Raw genomic sequence first — 14045 nt, forward strand, 5'->3', positions numbered from 1 at the left:
GAGGCCCTCCTGGGTAAAGAACTGCAAACTCTCATTTAAAGCTAATGAAACATCAAAAGTGACTGGGTGCAGATATATGATATTATATATAATTATATATTCAAAAACCCTGTGCCAGGTAACTTGCATCTCAAATTTTAAATTCTTTCATGGAATCACGGTCCATATTTAGGATCCCATTATCCGATTCTTCATGATTTGTGTGGCCATCCTTGCGGTCCCTCATCAACCCAATCTTGTGGGTAATATTCTTTCATTTTCTGCTACGGCTTGAACACTGAAATAGTTCATCGCCAGAGCTGCGCAAACGCCGTTTGTAATTCTTTTGAAATTACTGTTAAAATGTCAACCCGCTGCTGCGTGTTCGTCCTTCCCGGAGGGCGGACTGGCAAGTACCGTCGGCCGCGTTCGGGTTGGGGGATGACAGGGACCAGGGCCCCCGACCCACACTAGGGGGCGCGGTTTCCCGGCTTCGCCTCAACCACATCCGGGTTCCACCACAGGTTCCGGCTCGGGAGAAGGCGGAACCTTTCTAACGCGTCTCCAATCAACAAGTGCGGCGGGGACGCTTAAGGCCGCCGCGCATCGCTTCTCCCGGCGCGCGCTGCAGTTAGTTTGCTTGGGAAAGTGAAGGCGAGCTTCGAAAGAAGGCCGGCCTTTCTCCCGCTGTAGTGACGTGGAACGAAGGAGCGTCCACATGGACGTCCTGGCGGAAGAGTTCGGGAGCCTGACGCCGGAGCAGCTGGCGGCGCCGATCCCAACGGTGGAGGTAAGTGCTGCGAACCGAGAGGAGCGGAAGAGGCCGCGGCATCCGAGGAGGCGTTGTCGGGGGTGGGGGTGTGTGGTTAGTCGTGACCGTGGTGAGGGGCGGGGGCGGTAGCTTCTGAGCATGCGTGTGAGGCCTTCCTGCACTGGTGTCCCGGCACCCGCGCATGCGCAGCGTTGCTGGTCCGGCCTCCGCGTACACGTGGGGAGCCGACCTGAACGCTCTGTCTTGTTGCTGCCCCGGTTGTGAAGCGCAGCCGGTGGCTTTCCGGGTGACCCGCTCTGGGGGACCTGTTCTACCCTATCGGCCTGATAGAGAAGGAGACCGAAGACCGTGGAGCTACGCCTCTGAGCTTTCGGGAGAGGAAGCCCTTGTGACTCTCATCATCTGTGAACTTTCCAGTTAGAGGCGGCGGTGGATGTGTTTTGCTCCCGGGAAAGGCTCCTAAGTCTTTCCGAACCTTGAGATGTGTGTTGCCAGGGGGTTGGAGAGATGGAAAGTTGAAAGATAAAGAGATTAGATCTGGCCGCATGGGAGCCAGATACCTGAAAACTCACCCTAAGACCATCGGACGTTTCTGAGGACTTGAAACCATACCAGTAGTTGGAGGGTGAAAGGAAGGAGGGGGAGGATGGATAGCTAGGTGAGGGTACTGATGACCAAGTGTTCGTGTTAAACGTCTGAAGGAGTCAAGACTTTATCTCTGATGGATCTTAAGATGCTTTTGACAGGTTTAAAGAAGAGTGCAGCGATTCTTGCCTGGGATTGTAAGAATCCTTTTCTTTTGTCCAGCTCAGTGGCTCACACTGGGGAGACTGAGATCAAGACAACAGCGGTTTCAAGAATAGTCTGAGCAAAAGCATTAGCCAGATTCCTATCTCAACGGGAAAAAAATAAAACCAGTGGTCCTGCCTGTCATCCTGGCTACAGTGGGAAGCATAAATACCATTATCCAGGCCCAGTCCTGAAAAAAAGAAAGACCTTAACCCAAAGTAATGAAAGCAAAATGGACTAGACGTCTGCCTCAAAGGATAGTACATCTGACTAACAAGTAAAAGATCCAAGTTCAAACCCCAGGACTGCTACACAAACAAATAAATGCACTTCATTATTGTTACTTTGCAGCTTAGCGAGGTTGAATTATATTCCATCCTGTATTATCATTAACTAGCATTTTATCAAGCACTGTGTGCCAGGCTGTGTTTAGCTATTACATGCGTTATGCTATTTAATAAATAACAAATTAAGCACTCTTTTCACTGCCATTTTTGCCCAAGTGCTGGTGATTAAGGAGCTTAATCCAGTGTTAAAAAGCTGGTAAATGGCTAATCTGGAATTTGGACTCCTGTCAGTCTGACTCCAGAATCTTCATACATTCTGAATAGACTCTCTAGAAGGCTTATAATTCTTGTAAGAACTTGCATGGTGATGAGACCCATTTTCTCCCATCCAAGTACTAACTAGGCCCGACCCTGCTTAGCTTCCGAGATCAGACGAGATTGGTCGCGTTCAGGATGGTATGGCAGTAGACGAGACCCATTTTCTTTTCTTCTTTTTAAATTTTTAAACTTTTTATGGAGGTAATATTCAGAGGGGTTACAGTTACATAATTTAGGCAAAGAGGACATTTCTTTTTAGACAATGTCACTCCTTTTTTTAAATTAGTGCTGGGATTTGAACTTAATGGCCTTTTTTCTTAACTTTTTTAAATTACCCCTTGAGCCATTCCTCCCTCCACTTCTGCTCTTTGCTGGATAATTAGAGATATGAGTCTCCCAGATTTGTCTGCCTGAGCTGGCTTTGAACTTTGATCCTCAGATCTCAGCTCAAGTAGTTAGGATTACAGGTGTGAACCATCAGCACCAGACTTCAGCCTATTTTGGCTTTTATTTTTCAGGTAGGGTTTCATTTTTGCCTGATGCCATCTAAGATTACAGATGTGTGCCTCCACAATGGGCCCACTATTCCATTTTTCTGATTCAGGAAGAACAGTTCCTTTTTCCCTGTACTCTGCATATCACACCTTGAATGTCCTGCTTTCTAACTACAAACAAATGTGAAACTTCCTGCTGCCCTCTCACTAGTAGCAATTGCCACCTCTTATACCTTTCCTGTCTTACCTGGCAACTGACTTGTCCCACTCCTATCTGTTCTGTTTCTTGTAGTCAGATATCTGTCTGAACACACATGTGTATTTATCTTACTCTGTTGCTTAAAGGTCTTCTGTAGCACCAGGTGCAGGTGGTTTATGCTGCTTTTTGACGCCAGCTTGGGCAGGAAAGTCTGTGAGACACTTATCTCCAATTAAGCAATAAAAAAGCTGGAAGTGGAGCTGTTGCTCAAGTGGTAGAGTGCTACCCTTGAGCCCAAAAACTCAGGGAGAGTGACGGGCTTTGAGTTCAAGCCCCAGAATCAACCAAAAAAAAAATTATAAAATATAAAAAGAATTATCAAGTCACATTATATTTAGGAAATCTGTGGTATTAAGGTGTGTATTTATATATATGTACATGGTGCATATTTATATAGTTTCCATCAAAGTACTTAGAATTTATGAGTTATTCTTTTGGGGGGAGGGGGCAGGTGCAGGTCCTAGGGCTTCAACTCAAGCAACTCAGGTGCTGTCTCTGAGCTTTTTTTTTTTCCTCAAGGCTAACACTCTACCACTTCGGCTATAGCTCCACTTCCAGCTTTTTTTTTTCTTCTGGCTAATGGGAAATAAGAGGCTCATTGATTTTTCTACCTGGGCTGGCTTTGAATATTGATCCTCAGATATAGTCTCCTGAGTAGTTAGGAGTATAGGCATGTACTCCACTAGCAGCCAGCTCTTTTTGTTTTGATGACTTTCCTTGGTCACTATGATAGTCATTCTAAGTACATTGAAATCATTTGTATAAGTATTGTACTTGCTGACACAGAGTTGTAATGTTTTTACTGTTTGATCCACAGGAAAAATGGAGGCTGCTTCCAGCATTTTTAAAGGTAATTGTTTAACATTTAATAATAGTTATTTTCACATGATAAAAAATAAGTGGCTTTTTGTTCAGACTGACTCTCACAAAGTAACATTTATTTGACAGTAAAAAGAAATTAAGTACTGATATATGTTGCAACATGAATGAAGGTTATAGCCAAATGAAAGAATGCAAACTTGAAATATGTTTAGAGTTTTGTTCAGTTTACTCGGGTGTCCAGGCCAAAGGGAGACAAAGTGCTGGGAGTACTGATAGGTTCAGATTTCTGACCATGATGAAAGTTATGTCAAGGATTTGGCCTTTCTTCTATAAGAAGCTGATGAAGTTTTAAGTGAAAGAGTGACCAGCGATAGAAGGAAGCAGTGGAGGGGATGAGATTGATGGGAATACACTGCGGACATTTAAAAATGAGCCCCCCCCCTTCATGTGTAACTAATTAAAAAATATATAGACAAGTTGAGAAGCATGGCACTTTGGCTCACACTTGTAATCCCAACTACTTGGGATGTTCAGGAGGATTACAGTTAGAGGCCAGCCCTGGCAAAAAGTTAGTGAGACATCTCTCAACAAAAAAAGCTGGGCATTGTGGTGCCCTTGTCATCCCAACTCCACAGAAAGCTTATGTAGGAGGACTGAGGTCCAGGCCAGCCTGGGCAGCCACAAAAATAAGGCAGAAAAGGGCTGGGGGGGCATGGCTCATGAAGTAGAGCACCTGTCTGGCAAGCAAGTTGAAATTCCAGTATCCTTGCCTCTGTCCTCCAAGTTAACACATTTAAAGAAAGAATTGACTTTAATTTGCAATCCTAGAATCCGGCAAAACCTCATCTCCTATAATCTGAGTGTTCTGATGAGCCAACCAAAGGGGCTGAGCTTTAGGCAGAAATAGGTAGAAGAAAACAAGAAGAAGGAATGAGAAGTGGTTTAGTCATCTCCATTTAAAGAGGACTTTCTGCCATGGCAGCCACATAAACTAGTCCCCTTCTGACTGGTTGCTGTGGATTTCCTCCTGTGGAATGCCATCTGTTTTACATTCAAGTTGATTTGATGACACTTAGCACAAGTAACTCCATGCTGCCTGGTCTGATCTTTCGGTGCCTAGTGCTAGGAGACAAGTGACGAATAGTAGCCTTGTTTGACTTTGCTTCACAAGACAAAAAAAGAAAGGTTGAAAAATTGGTGCTCAATTGCGCCATCCACTCTGAATTTAGTATTCTATACGGAGTCAGTAGATTCAGATTCTGATTCTTACATTGTGAATTCCGAAGGCCAGATTGCTTCTACAAAGTTGGAGGATGCCTTGGTAAGATTGTGGAGAAATTGAATGAGATTAATGAAAAATTAATATGGAATTAATCCGCATGAATGAAGCAAATTGCTAAATTAAGACCCGTGGTTGTTTTATCATGAGTTTTGAGGAAAATCTCATTGTTTCTTTTGAACGAATTATATAGTCTGATATTTTGTCAGTATAATGTGCTAGTACTTTTTTTCTGTTGTAGGTTAAAGGCCTTGTGAAACAGCATATAGACTCATTCAACTATTTTATTAACGTGGAGGTGAGCATCTTAGAAGTAGATATAGCTGAGACATAATTGGAAGCCAGAGTCTCATTCCTCATGTTGCTCTTTCCACTGCAGATAAAGAAGATAATGAAAGCCAACGAAAAGGTTACAAGTGATGCTGACCCAATGTGGTACTTAAAGTAAGAAGCCAACTACCTTGCTATGCTTCTGCTTCTCCCCTTCCTTCTTCTCTTCTCTTCCCCCTTCCTTTACCTGCCCTGTCTTTCCCCTCCTCTCCCCTTCTCTAATCAGAAAGTTAGCAGTGATGCCATGCTATTAGCTAGTCTATCAACCTGCCTTCATATTTTCCCACCAGCGTCCTGTTTCTCATACTGAATGAGAAATATGTGATATCCTTCTGGCTTCCTAGTGTCCTTAGTCTGTTGATGGTTGGTCTCTACTGATGTTCATGACTTTTGACAGTTTTGAAGAGTTTGGTCAGTGTTTTTGGAAGGTCCTTCAGTTTGAGTGTACTTGATGTTTACTCATGATTATCATGCATTTGAGACAAAAATACCACAGAAGCAATTCTTCGTGCCATTTTTACTGATTCATATTGGGAATATGGATGTATTTTATTTCTGATGATTTTTAACTTGGTTCAACTGGTGAAGGTGCTATCTTCCAGCTTTCTTTATTGTAAAGTAATTGTTTTTCCTTTTGCAGTTATTATGTGCCTATGGGGATCCTTTGAAAGAAATCATAATTTCCCCATTGACTTTACTGCACATCAACAGTCTTACTGTGCTGGTTCTTACTGTAGTGTAATGTACTGCTACCTTTGTTTCCATCACACCTTCTGTGATAAGAAGGGCCTGTTCTTTCCTCTCATTTATCCTATACTTACATCAATTTGGGCCATGAAGGTTTATTTAATTTTATTGGTTATAATCTAGTCCTGTCTTTCTATTGTTCTAGCTGTCTCAGCTCTGAACACATAGAGAGTCCGCAAGTCTACTTCTGTGTTCTTTCCACATGCCTGCATTATTGTTCCAGTACTTCCTGGAGCCATCAGATGTGATAAGTCATCTGTGGTTCTCTCTGTAATAACTAGGAATCAACCATTTCTTCAAAGAGCCCTAGTCTCTTTTATTAGAAAATAAAACAACGTATGGATAGTAGGGTCCCAGTGGACAGATTTAGGAAATGTGTGTGTGTATACTAATACTTACTTACGTACATGTCCCTGCCTCTATAACCTATCCATTTTTGTATGTGTTAAAAACTAAGCAGACTGGTACCTCTGACTCAGATCCAACACTGTAGATTCAGTGTAATCTCCCTTATTTGTAACTGACTGACATCTGTCAACTACAGTCCTAGATAGTATATAAAGTTATTACAGAATTGTTTGCTCATGTGTGTGTGAGAATAAAGTTTGCTACTTGAGAGCATTTGTTATGTCGTCCCTTCTGTCTTTAGCCTTATAGCATCCAACTATCAAAGTACTGTTTTCTGAAGTTACTAGGTCATGGGTTCTGTTCTTACCTCTCCTTTGGTGCAGTTATGTTGTTTTAGTTTATTTTTTTATTTTTGGTATGGGTTCTGGGTCTTGAACTCAAGGCCTCAGCAACTCTCACTGAGCTTTTTCACTTGAGCCACAGCTCTGCTTCGTGGTTAATTGGAGATAAGAGTGTCATGGACTTTCCTGCCTGGGTTGGCTTCAATCCACAGTCCTCAAATCTCAGCCTCCTGAGTAGCTAGGATTACAGGTATAAATCACTGGTGCTTGGCTACTTATTTTTCACTATAGCATGTTTATACTCCATGTTGGCCTCTCCTGCATGTAGGTTGACTTTAATTATGCATTTATGTTTTGGATCAACTGACACAGTATTAAGAGTTATACCACCTGTACAAAACAGTGTTTTCAGAAATTGTTGCTTCCCCTTCCACTATAGCCACTTCCTGTAGGTTATAACTTTGCTAGTTTTTACTTTGTCCTTCCTATGAAGGACATATTTTTTTCCTTATGGCCTCTTACTTATAAGTAATAATACTTGAAGTATCTACCATAATAGTTTTTGCACTTTTTTTTAAAAACCAGGTATCATTTTTATGGAACCATATTTCCAGGATTTTTAGAAAGAGATTTATATTATTTTTGTAAGACACTTTGACAATATTTCTCATTTACAAAACTGCACTATCCTTTCAAAAAATGTACAGTTAATTATTTTTTGGTGGTTGTTCATACTAGGATTCGAATTTGGGGCCTCCTGCTTGGGCAGATGCTCTACCACTTGAGCCATGCCTCTAGTCCTTCTTTGCTCTTATTTTTCAGATAGGATCTTACTTTTTTTTGGTCTGGGGCTGGCTTTAGACTTTGATCTTCCCACTCATTTCTCCTTAGAGCTAGGATCACAAATGTGTACTGCCACACATTTTGTTTGAAATGGGGTTTAACTTTTTTTCTGGATTAGCTTCAAATTGTGATCATCCTGTTATCTGCCTTATAAGTAACTTGGCTTACAGGTATGAGCCATATACCCAGCCCTATTAACTTTTTTCAGTTGGTCATTCTTAGCAAAGTAGACATTTATCAAAGAATATCTTTATTTGTGGAGAAAACACCTTGATTATACATTATTTGGGGAAGCATAATTGGTAATGAAGTGTTTTGCTTTTCAGATATCTTAATATCTATGTTGGTCTTCCTGATGTTGAAGAAAGCTTCAATGTAACTAGACCAGTGTCTCCTCATGAGGTAATTATATATTGAATTCCTTTGCTGTAGTGCAGGTGATCATCTTGTAATAGATACTGTTAAAAGATTGTTTCAAGACAAATTTTAAAAATCTCCTCTGAAACAAAGGTAACCAAAATAAGCACTAATGTACAAGTTAGGAACTCCTGACCCAAAACTGAACATAGTGATGCTCAGTGGCTCAAGTCTACACAAATGTGCAATATCTAAAAATCTCCAACTCCTCTCACCCCAGCATTTTGGATAGGGATTCTTAACCTATGCAGTAGGGAAGCAATTCTGCCCTGTTTATTTGGTTATGTAATCAGAATCAGCACGCACTGTTTCTGTGGCCCTATTTCTGTCCCATTTCTGAGCTCTTTCCAGTCTGGGCTCAGCTCCCAGCTGCTCGGCTGCACACAGTATGCTGTTCATTGAAGTCACTCACCAGCACACTTTGAGAGTTAGCCAGAGATGGTGACAGGCAGAAGAGACCAAGGACCAGGAGCTCCTCTTTAATAGGAGAGATAGAAGAAAAGAAAATTGAAAAACAAGGTTTTAACAGAGTTCAGATAAAGGGTTATATATCCATTTACTGGCTTTTAACTGATCTTTGCTTTCCCCTCACATTCTTCTACTTTGTGTCCACCCTGGGAATTGAATCCAGAAAGAACATTGATTGTAGCTTCATCTAGCTTGTGTTCAAGCAAAACTAAATGATTGGGTTTTGAAGCATGGGGAGGCGGGGTCTTTAATAAAGAATAAGAGAGATGTTTGGTGTCAGAGTTGTTGTGTAAGCAAACTTCAATAGGCAGTAAGATCAAGAAACCAGATATTCTGTAGGCAAGCATTGGTATTATTTAGACATCAAGTGTTTATTGAACATTTATTTTGTGGCTTAACGTTTAAAAAAAAAATAGATGCAGTACTCTCCTGAGGCTTTTATACACTGTTACTTCAGAGACTGAAATAGCAGACAGTGAGACAGAGGCACCAGCATGCAAACCTGAGTGTCAGAATGGGGACCAGGATATGGGGATCGTGTGCACCCACTTTGTCTTCCCCAGCTTCCTATTCCATTTTGTGAGATCCAGTTTTTCAACAACTAGGCAACCAGTTGGCCGTCTCCAAATGATCTTTCTAATGGTATCACTGAGTTCAGAGAAGGGAACAAAGTATTGGAAGGAGTTCAGGGGTGTGGGAGCCACACTGCTCATAATTCTCTTTCTGATACTGATGAAAGCATGGATATTACGGCTCTTGGAGAGCTGGGGAGAGTGAGAGCAGGTAGGGGCAGACCTGAGCCACAGCAGAACTGAGGAGGTCGGAGCACCCAGCCCACCCCGTGGGAGGAGAGTCGGGGGTGGGGGGCAACAGATGGAGTGGGTTCCCAGTTATGTTTGCCTTTTGGTGTCTTCTTCTCTTGTTATTAGTATTTTTGGTGGCATGAGAGTTTGAACCCAGGGTTTTGTACTTGCTTGCTAGGCCAACCCCATACCACATCTTTAGCTTTTTTTTTTTTAATCATACCTGTGGAATTTTATTTACATTTGGGTTTGTTTTGGTAAAACTCATGGAATGTTCTTTCTGTCATGGGCATTACATTAACTTTATCAATTTATATATATATGTATATATAAAATATTATATACCAGGCACGATTCTAAAACTGTATTTTACTACTTTGGAAGTGGAGATCAGGAGGATCATAGTGTGAGGCCAGCCTGCATAAGAAGTTAGCAAGACCGACCCTGTCTCAACAAATACACCAGGCTTAGTGGTTCATATCTGTAATCTCAGCTGTGTTGCAGCTTGGTGAACATTTGAGGCTTTATAAAACAAACAAACAAAAAACTAAAAAGGATGAGGAGCATGGATGGTTCAAGTGGTAAAGTACCTGCCTACCAAGCACAAGGCCCTGAGTTCAGACCCTACCACCACCAAAAAATACACATACACATATACACTTTGGCCATGATTATCATTCATGTTTCACATGTGAGAGGAGACTGAGATGGAGAAGACGACTTAACGTAAATTAGAGTCAGGATTAGATCTTGGCAATAGTTTACACTCTGCTTCCATGACAGACCATTGTTGGTCCCCTTGATGATACACTATTCATAAATCATTTTTATTGCTCAGTATGTTGATTACTTTTGTGACGCTATAACCAAGTGCTTGAGTCAAACAACTTAAAAGGAGAAAGTATTGATTTTGGCTCATCATTTCAGAAGTTCCTCATCCTTAGTCCTTGGTCTCTTGATTCTGGGCATGTGGTGGGGCAGAGCATCATAGTGGTAGGAGTATGTGGAAGACAGGGAGCAGAGAGCAGAAGTTACTGGGGACCAGTTGTAACCATCACAGGCACCCCCACCCCTATCCTCAATCCTCCCATGTAAGCCCCACCTCCTAAAATTTCCACCACTTTCCAAAATCTGTTCAGTGCATGATACTATGGGACCTTCATATTCAAGCCAGCACAGTCAGCCCTAAAAACAGTAATATGTAGAAATCTTGGGCATTCTTGTAAGGGTAGAAAAAGTATAAATCTAACTACATTTTGTTCAGTTAAGCCAGAGAGAGAATTTCGCACCATGGCCCTAAGTTGTATGATTGATGTTTAGAGAAATTCTGTTTCAAACTGCCTGCCACCTGATAGTCATCAATACAACAGGGACATTGTTGGAAAATTTGGATGTTATTTCCTGTCTCTGCTCCTGGCTCAGGCATGGATCAGGTGTCATCTGTTCTGTTCTCACCAGGTCATGTTTTAGTTTGCTAAAGCATAACCAGCAATTTCTAAAATGCTGCAGATGGTTCAGAAACTGCTTGAGAGATGTATTGAGTGATTTGTGATAGAACATAATAACCAATGGTGAGGGGTTTTGTGATGGTTTTGGTTTCAGGGTGCATGTATACATTCATTGTTGTTACATTTGCTACTATTTGGAATAACATGCCCGGCCACAGCAATTACTTTCCATGGATTCCCTTAGCAAGGAGTCTTAAAGCTAGGCAGTAGTCTGGGATGGAATCAGATCAGTGAGAAGGGAATCAGTCCTAGTTTGTTCCACTTCTTGACAGGCAGGGCAAGAGTCCTCTGGGGGTGCCTAAGTCGATATAGAGCAAGGAGGATGATAACTTTCAGTTCCCAGCTGGAGACAAGATCCACATTCAGCATGGATCATACTTCAACTAGGATCAGAGATCCCAAGGGATCAGGACCCTTTCCTTCTCCAAAAGGAGGACCACTTGCTGTCTGCTTCTGTTCCAGTGCCGTTTGAGGGACATGACTTACTCCGCCCCCATTACTGTGGACATTGAGTACACCCGAGGCAGCCAGAGGATCATTCGAAACGCCCTACCCATAGGCAGGTGAGCAATGAAGCCTGCTGTGGAGCCAGAAGGCCTGCCTAGCCCGTGACGCACCTTGAGCAAGTTACTCATGCCTTATGTCTGAAGCTGAACTCTGTGGGAAATGACACCCATCTCAGGGATTAGTTGATGGATCTAAGTGAGTTGTATAAGGCACAGAGTATAGTGTGTAACACAGAGGCATCATTATTTGCTGTCCCTATCTTAGAAGCAGTGTGCCTGAGGAACCTCTTTGACATTGGCTGTTTCCCATAATTACTATCCCTGCCTTTCCTAACAAGCTGCACAGAGATGCAGATCCCCTCTCTGCAGCTTTGGCCTAATAATGTACATGGTGTTTTCTCTCGTTTTATTTTTAACAGGATGCCCATTATGCTTCGAAGTTCTAACTGCGTTCTAACAGGGAAGACGCCAGCAGAATTTGCAAAACTAAACGAATGTCCTTTAGACCCAGGTATGACTGCTATCTTGGATTTACTCCTCATTTTCCCCCCCCTTTTGCTTGGTGGTGGCTATTTTCCTCAAAACAGTCCTAACCTTTCTGCCTTCTAATGAACTTGCTGGATAAAACTATGTTCACAAGGCATCTGAAAATTGGGCTGCAGCTTTATTCTGTTCGTCTGGATTTCTGCAACTATGCCATTTCTTCTTTTGTGGATTTAAAATTTTAATACCCCAAGTTCTGATTTATTGCCATGGTTCCTCAGCCTTTTCTTTGTACCTTTGTTCAGTGGTTTCTGTTGGTTTGCTTAAAATTCAAGAATAATCCTCCAAATGTACTTGTCTAGGCTTGTCTGAAAAAATTCCGGTAGCTTTGCTCATTTTACTGTTTTAAATGCAGTAAATGGGGAAATGAAATTCTGAGTTCATTATTGTTAAATTTTTTAATTCTATTTTTGTACTTATTTTTAAGCAATTTCTTTTGTAATGTCTCAAGAGTAACACTTAGCAGGAAGTTTCTCTGTATGCCTTAACTTATGTTTCACATTGAATTTTTTTAACTGACAAGAGCTATAATTTCTATAGAGTTACACTGATATAGAATCCCAGAAAATGCTGGAAAGAATTTTACAAACATGACTACTAAATTCTAACAAAATTTTTTGTAAGTCAACCATGTTGCCTTGTCTTGCTGGTGTTCTGCAGGTTAGAGTGTAAAAATGTGTAATAGGTTATATGAGCTTTATTGAATAGGGGACATTGTTTTGGAAACAATTTGAGACTACTGTTATCACCAATTTGTTAGAGAACTTAGAGCAATTTTTTTTTTTTGGTCGGTCATGGGGCCTGAACTCTGGGCCTGGGTGCTATCCCTGAGCTCTTCATCTCAAGGGTAGTGCTCTACCACTTGAGCCACAGTGCCACTTCAGCTTTTTCTGCTTATGTGGTGCTGAGGAATCGAACTCAGGGCCTCATGCATGCAAGGCAAGCACTCTACCACTGAGCCACCTACCTAGCCCGCAAATTTCACTTTATATCAACAATCATTAGTTATTTCTGTTCTTTTTATAAATTACGTTTTTATTATCTTTTAAGTACAAACTAGTTACCATTTGGCAAAACATTTATGAATACAATGTGTCTTTTTTTTTTTTTTATCATGGGGCGTGAACTCTGGGCCTGGGTGCTGTCCCTGAGCTCTTCAGCTCAAGGCTAGCGCTCTGCCACTTGAGCCATAGCACCACTTCCGGCTTTTTCTACTTACATGGTGCTCATGCATGCAAAGCAAAGCATTCTACCACTGAGCCACCTTCCTAGCCCCTGCAATGTGTCTTGATCAATGTCACACCTTTCACCATTCTCTCCCATTCCTCTCAACCCTTCTTCTCTCCTCAATTTTGCAGATACATACTGAATTTTATGTTCTTAAAAGATCTGGGCTTACATATATCTTGTTTTGTGTATAGTCCAATGAGAGGAAGATTGTTCTCAGTAAGTTGATCATTGGTTGACTTGTTTGTAGAACATGTGCTGGCCTGATGTCAATCTGCTGTAGAGTGGTACTGGAGCCCCTTCACATGAAGTGGTAGCCCGTGCCATGAGGCAGTCATTTCACCCCCTGCTGACTAAAGAAGAGGTAGTGAAGCCTTTCTTGTTTCCTCTGGGCAGGTGGTTACTTCATCGTGAAAGGAGTTGAAAAAGTGATTCTCATCCAGGAGCAGCTCTCTAAGAACAGGATCATTGTGGAGGCAGATAGGAAAGGGGCTGTTGGAGCATCCGTTACCAGGTATGGGAGGCAGAGAAGTGTTCATGGGAAGCCCAGTGGCCTGCTTTCATACACAGGCAGGCAGTATTTCAGTAACTGCCAGTGTGATTTTTAAATTATCTGCATCTGATATTGGTGTAAATCTGTAACCATAGAGTATTGACTTTATGTAATTTCATTGATGCAAGTATAGGGACATCATTTGAAAGGTCACTAGTTGTCTTAATTAAGCTCAGCTTTTAATTAAGAAATTTGTTTTTGCCTTGTGACAGGATTTGACAGTGTAGCTCCAGCTGATCTTGCTAGAACTACAGACATATACCATCATATTCAGCTGCATTAAAGAAACTTGCAGGGAAAAAATACAAAAACACCCTTCAGCTTTTCCTGCTCCCTCTCACCCTTTGGCTGTTTACATGTCTGTTCTTACATCCATTTAAGTGGAGACTATTTTACATACAGTTTTCAACGA

The 14045-nt window shown here is 41.7% G+C and overlaps 1 protein-coding gene across 1 annotated transcript in view; it reads left to right on the top strand.

Moving 5' to 3' along the window:
- Positions 1 to 503: 503 nt before the first annotated feature.
- Polr3b (RNA polymerase III subunit B) overlaps positions 504 to 14045 on the top strand; it is a 93553-nt gene continuing 80011 nt past the window's right edge. The window contains exons 1-8 of the mRNA XM_070014472.1: positions 504 to 769; positions 3716 to 3748; positions 5241 to 5297; positions 5379 to 5443; positions 7935 to 8010; positions 11267 to 11367; positions 11730 to 11821; positions 13477 to 13594. Coding sequence (XP_069870573.1) covers positions 698 to 769; positions 3716 to 3748; positions 5241 to 5297; positions 5379 to 5443; positions 7935 to 8010; positions 11267 to 11367; positions 11730 to 11821; positions 13477 to 13594 — 614 coding nt within the window. The 5' untranslated portion in view covers positions 504 to 697. The remainder of the gene's footprint in view (positions 770 to 3715; positions 3749 to 5240; positions 5298 to 5378; positions 5444 to 7934; positions 8011 to 11266; positions 11368 to 11729; positions 11822 to 13476; positions 13595 to 14045) is intronic.

The sequence above is a fragment of the Dipodomys merriami genome, unplaced genomic scaffold (assembly GCF_024711535.1).
Source record: "Dipodomys merriami isolate MVZ:Mamm:240054 unplaced genomic scaffold, mDipMer1.0.p SCAF_97, whole genome shotgun sequence".
NCBI classification, from domain to species: domain Eukaryota; kingdom Metazoa; phylum Chordata; class Mammalia; order Rodentia; family Heteromyidae; genus Dipodomys; species Dipodomys merriami.